The 5561-nt window shown below is 67.3% G+C and overlaps 1 protein-coding gene across 1 annotated transcript; it reads left to right on the top strand.

The window, feature by feature from the left end:
- The first annotated feature begins 2277 nt into the window (after nucleotides 1-2277).
- Nucleotides 2278-4295, top strand: FOXL2 (forkhead box L2). The gene has a single exon (XM_015871200.2). It carries the CDS (start codon nucleotides 2480-2482, stop codon nucleotides 3395-3397), a length of 918 nt encoding a protein of 305 aa, XP_015726686.1. The 5' UTR covers nucleotides 2278-2479; the 3' UTR covers nucleotides 3398-4295.
- The last annotated feature ends 1266 nt before the right edge of the window (nucleotides 4296-5561 follow it).

The raw sequence follows: 5561 nt of genomic DNA, 5'->3' as shown, positions 1-5561 counted from the left end.
CCCGCGGCGGGACGGGGCCGGGCACCGCAGCCGCCGCCTTCCTCCTTAATGCTTCCCGCGAGCCGGGGGCTGCTGCCCGATGCGGACGCGGTTCCTCCGCCTCCCGCTCTCGCCGCACCCGGTTTCGTCCTGTGTCGGTCCCCGAGAGCGCCCTTTCCCCACGTACGAACCCGCCGTCCCTGCCCGCTGCCCGCCCCTGCTGCTCGCGGTGTTCCCGTGTGCCCTCAGCCCCGTGCACATCCTCAGCCTCCAGCCCAGCGACCCGGCGGTGCCGCTGCCCCGGGTGAGGCCGAGGATCCCTGCGGAGCACTGCGGGGACTGCCCGAGCCCCGCGTGGGGCTGCGCGCTCACCTCGGAGCTATTCGGCCCCGCCGCTCCTTGCGCCGTCCGAAATGCCCCTGCGCGGGGCTGCAGAAGGGAAGAATAAAGGAGAAAATAAAAAGAAAAAGAAAGAAAAGAAAAAGAAAAGAAAAAATCAACTCCTGAGCCCCTTGGATGTCAAATGTCTTCTATGAGCGAGCGGGCCCTGGAGAGGAGCTGCGCTCTCAGTTTTAGAGTGAAAAGGGAGGAATGAGCCATTTGGAGGAGGTGATGACACACGCAGCAGTGCTGTTCCACCTGCCCCGGCTCTCGCCGCGGAAATGCCTGCGAGGGGAGCGCCGGGAGCTGCATGGGTGGCCGCAGCGAGAGGCTCGCCCGGCCCTGGGGAGCCCCGCGGCCCCGGCCCGGCGGCAACACACAGCTGGGGCCGGCTGCGGGAGCGGGAGGCTGCGGGTGCGAGGTGGCGGGGGTCGGGCTGGGCCTGGGGGTGTTGCTGGGCGCCGAGGTCTGTGCGCCGAAAAGCAAGGTGTGTCGTTGGTGTGACCGCATTTATAGACATCGTGTTTTAGAACGTGAGCTTCTCGGCGGACGGAGTTAAGTAATCAGCCTGAACGGCTGTAGGTGAAGGTGCAAAAATGTATTTCAAATGATAAATACAACAGCTCCCGAAGGGTTACTCGTTTTCTCCCTTGCAGTTCGTTCCAAATGCCTCTCCCGGAGAGGGAAGCGGGACCCCCGGGCACCGGGAGCGGCCGAGCTCCGCCGCTCGCACCGGCAGAGCTGCCGTCCCTCCGCGCTCGGGGTTTGGGCTCGGTTACGAAAAATGTGGCACGCAAAGTGCGCGGGGCGGGGAATAGCGTTTGGCAACGATTCTCGTCCCAGAAAGGTGAAAGTGGGGCTGGGCCGGGTGCGGACCGCAGCCACCGGGATGCGCGTGGAACTCTGTAGCCGCTCTGCTCGGCAGCCCTTGTCATGAGAGGATGCGCAGAGCTGTGCTCAGGTACGGCCTCGCTCCCCCGTGCCGGGCTGTGTCCGCGGCCCCGACCCCGCCGCACCCCGAGGTCCGCTCAGGTTGGCCCGGAGTTCGGCTCTGTGGCTGCCGGCAGCCGGGGGAACAGGGCCGGGCCGACCCTGTGCCGGGGTGAGGGCAGCCTCAGAAAATCGTTTGAAGCATCCTCCGTGCTGTCCGCCTGCTTCTGTGCCTGCGGGTAGAACGGCGCCGTTAACGATTCATTGTTGCTCGGCACTTTATTCGGTTCAGCCTTCTACACCGCCGCTCGCGGTGGCTTCACCTGAAGGCAGAACGGGGGAGGGAGAAGATGCGATCCTTGGGGATACGTGTGAAATAAGTGGGAGCCCGGCGGGGAGGAGCGCAGGGGCACCACGGGCCCTGCCCTGCTCCGCTCCGTCCCTGCCCCGTCCCTTTCCCGGGGCTTCTGGCTGCCCGGCGGCTGTTGAAGGAGGGAGAAGGAGCGACCCGACAGCCCAGTCCCGTGCCACGCCGCACGGACGGCAGAACCGAGCGGCAGGAGCGCTCCCTTTGCTCCCCGAGCGCGGCCCGGAGCCAAGACATATAAACGCGGCCGCGTGTTGCGGCTGCACTGTGACGGCCACCGGGCAGGGCCGAGCGCGGCGGCTGCCGTCCGCGGGACAGCTCCGAGCCGCGGGTCCGGGGAGGGCGGGAGGGCGGCGGCGGCAGGGGCGGCTCGTTCGGAGCCCCCCGCCCCCCCACACCCCCCCGGCGGCGCGGCCGCACCGGGGCGGTTCCACGCCGCGCCGCTCCGCGGGGCCACGTCGGGCCGCGTGTGCGCGGGGCCGAGCGCCGTGACTGCGGGCTGAACCCGGCCGTGCCCAGCGGCTCGGCGGCGATAGGGGAGCGGGCTCCTGACGAAAGCGGAACTCGGCCGGGCCCATACAAATCAGAAAAGAGCCCGGCCGCCGCGGCAGAGGGGAGCGGAGCCCGCTGGGGCAGGGACGCCGCCGCCGCCGCCGCGCTGCACGGATCCGCGGCGCCGCGAGAGGCGCCGAGCGAGCTCCGTCCGGTCCCGGTCCCGGCCCCGGCGAGCTCCGGGAGGGACGGCCGCCAGCAGCGGATCTCCGCACCGCTCCGCACCGGCACAGCTCCGCGCCGGCATCGCCGCGCGCGGCCGCGGGCACCATGATGAGCGGCTACGCGGACGGCGAGGAGGACGCGGTGGCGATGCTGGCCCATGACGGCGGCGGCAGCAAGGAACCGGAGCGGGTCAAGGAGGAACTGAGCGCCGAGAAGGGCCCCGAGAAGCCGGACCCGTCGCAAAAGCCCCCCTATTCCTACGTGGCCCTGATCGCCATGGCCATACGGGAGAGCGCCGAGAAGAGGCTCACGCTGTCCGGGATCTACCAGTACATCATCAGCAAGTTCCCTTTCTACGAGAAGAACAAGAAGGGCTGGCAGAACAGCATCCGTCACAACCTCAGCCTCAACGAGTGCTTCATCAAGGTGCCCCGCGAGGGCGGCGGCGAGCGCAAGGGCAACTACTGGACGCTGGACCCGGCCTGCGAGGACATGTTCGAGAAGGGCAACTATCGCCGCCGGCGGAGGATGAAGCGGCCCTTCCGGCCGCCCCCGACTCACTTCCAGCCCGGCAAGAGCCTCTTCGGCCCCGACGGCTACGGCTACCTCTCCCCGCCCAAGTACCTGCAGTCCACCTTCATGAACAACTCGTGGCCGCTGCCGCAGCCCCCCGCGCCCGTGCCCTACGCGTCCTGCCAGATGTCCGGCGGCAGCGTCAGCCCCGTCAACGTGAAAGGACTCTCGGGCCCTGCCTCCTACGGCCCGTACTCGCGGGTGCAGAGCGTGGCGCTGCCCGGCATGGTGAACTCCTACAACGGCGTGGCCCACCCGCACCACCCGCACGCCCACCACCCGCAGCAGCTGGGCCCGGCCAGCCCCGCGCCGCCCGCCGCCCCGGCCGCGAACGGAGCCGGCCTCCAGTTCGCCTGCGCCCGCCAGCCGGCCGAGCTGTCCGTCATGCACTGTTCCTACTGGGAACACGACAGCAAACACGGCGCCCTGCACTCCCGCATTGACATCTAGGGAGCGGGGTCCCCGCCGCCGCCACGCAACGCCCGCTCCGGCCGCGCTGTCCTCCTCCGGCTGCGGACGTCCTTAGCTCCCGGCTGGCGCGGTCTGTCCGCCAGTCCGTCTGTGTGTGTGTGTCTGTCTGTATTCGGGGAGGCCTCGGGATCGGCTCCTCGTCGCTTTATTTCTGGGGGCGCGGGGGACGCGGTGACAACGGGCCGCTGCCTCTCCGAACTCTGCTCCCTTGTGACTCGGCCTTCAAACTCTCGGGTTCGGCGTGCGAACAGCACGGCCTTCCCGCAGGGCCCGGCTGCTGCCGGCCGAGCTCGGCCCCTTCCTCCCGCTCCTCTTCCTCTTCGGCTGCAAAGCGCGGCGCTGCTGCCTTTACCCGGGCGGCGCCGGGTGGGACTGAGCGGTGGGAGCCGGGGAGGCCGGGACCGCTCGAGAAGGTTTTTAAAGGAGACGGTGTCCTTTGAGGTCTTACAAGAAATTTTATGTAGGTCTAAAAAAATATATTTTGATGTTATATATATATTAAAAAAAAAAAAAAAGACGGTTTCCTATGAAAATTGAATATTTCTCCGTGCTCATAGTATAATTGATAATGAAAGTTTAAACTAGCTCCATATTTTTTGCCCCCAAACCTGGCCCGAAATGGATTTCGGTAGGTTCTGCTTTGAGTGCTCGCCCTTTTTCTTAAAACGTTTTGATCCTTCGGTTTTACATAGATGAATGTGAAAAGAAATAGCGTGTATAACACAGGGGCCAGTTCTTAGCGATTGTGTAAGCGTTTCTGTAAGCTGATAGATGCTGTGGCGTAGTACCGTTTTGGGACCAACTTCTCTAGAGTGGCCTAGCACTGTTAATGTACTTTCTAGCCTTGTAAGGTCTCCAATAAATTCCTTTCTCTTAATATTGCTTTGTTTCTCTCTGCTTCTCCGTGCTGGGACCGAGAAGCGGCAGCGCCGGGGCCGCCGTGTGTCGCTCTGCTGCGGGAACGCCGCTTCCCGGCCCGGTGCAGACAGACCCGCGGGTCCCCCTGGGCCCGTCCCGGCTTCTGCCCGCCGCAGCCCGGTTCCCTTTTGCTTCTCCCCGCTCACTCGGGGCCGCGGATCGGGGCGATGCGGCGCAGCGCTGCGCCCTCCCGGCCCGGCCGTGCTGCTACGGAACCGGCGGCCCGTCCGGGCCCCGTGCTGGTGCCGGCGCTGCTGCCGCCTGTCGCTTTCGCCCCGGGGCCGAGGCCCGAGCAACGGCGATCCCCGGGACCGTGACCGGCTCCCAGCCCCGCTGCAGGCTCCGTGCCTCGCAGGCGTCTTACGGCCTCGGCACGGAAAAGGGCGCGGCGTTACAGAGCGGGGCCGGGGAGCTGCGCGGCTCTGCGGGCTCCGTGGGACGGCGCCGGGAGGGAGCGCGGCGCGCTGCTCTGTGCCGGCCGGGGGCGGCGGTGCGGGGCACGGGGGCTGCAGGCCCGGCTCTGCCCGGGCACAGTGGGGAGGGAGCGAGGCCGGCTCCAACTCAGCACCGGTGCCACGCGAGGGGAAAGGACGGAACGGGGCCGAGCACGGCGGGGGTGCTGCCGCACATCGGCCCAGCTCCGGTTCGTCGCCTGGGTCGGCGCTTCACGGCGCTGACGTGACCGTTCCTTGTTCGTTCAGGGCTGCCCGTCCTTGCTCGTTTCCTCCGAGATCCTTCGAGGTCGTTGTGAACTCGGAAGGGACCCCCTCCCTGCCGCCACGGGACCGCGGGGCCTCTGCGCTTCCCTCGTCATCTGCGGGCGGTGACCCTCAGGGAGCGGCCCCGGCAGCGCCAGCATCCAGCGTCGGGAGGGGAGCGGTTCCCGTCCCTCGGTACCGTGCGATGTGGGCCGCAGGGCTCTTTACCGAGGCCCCCCTGGACGACAGGCGTCGGGAATAAGGTGCCTCGGGGCTCTCGGGTTGCCCGTTCCCAATGGGTTCTGGCCCCCGTCTGCGGGCGGGCGGGGGTACAGCGGCTGTTCATGTGCGGGGCCGGGCTGTGCCCTCCGAGCTCTCGGCACCCGCGTTGCCCCAGCAGAGCCGCGCCGCCGTCGCGCCCGTAGGATGTTTTCGCGATCGTTTTCTGTATTTTATAAACAGAGGCGGCACCGAATGTAAACTCGTGTGGTTAAGTAACAGCCGCCGTGTTCGGGGCACGGCTGCAG

The sequence above is a fragment of the Coturnix japonica genome, chromosome 9, assembly GCF_001577835.2.
Source record: "Coturnix japonica isolate 7356 chromosome 9, Coturnix japonica 2.1, whole genome shotgun sequence".
Classification (NCBI taxonomy): Eukaryota; Metazoa; Chordata; class Aves; order Galliformes; family Phasianidae; genus Coturnix; species Coturnix japonica.
Note: the sequence above shows the minus strand (reverse complement) of the source record. Positions and strands in the feature narration are given on the sequence as shown.

Excerpts from the sequence above, each read along its gene's own strand:
- FOXL2 (XM_015871200.2), top strand. The coding sequence starts at position 2,480 with ATGATGAGCGGCTACGCGGACGGCGAGGAGGACGCGGTGGCGATGCTG.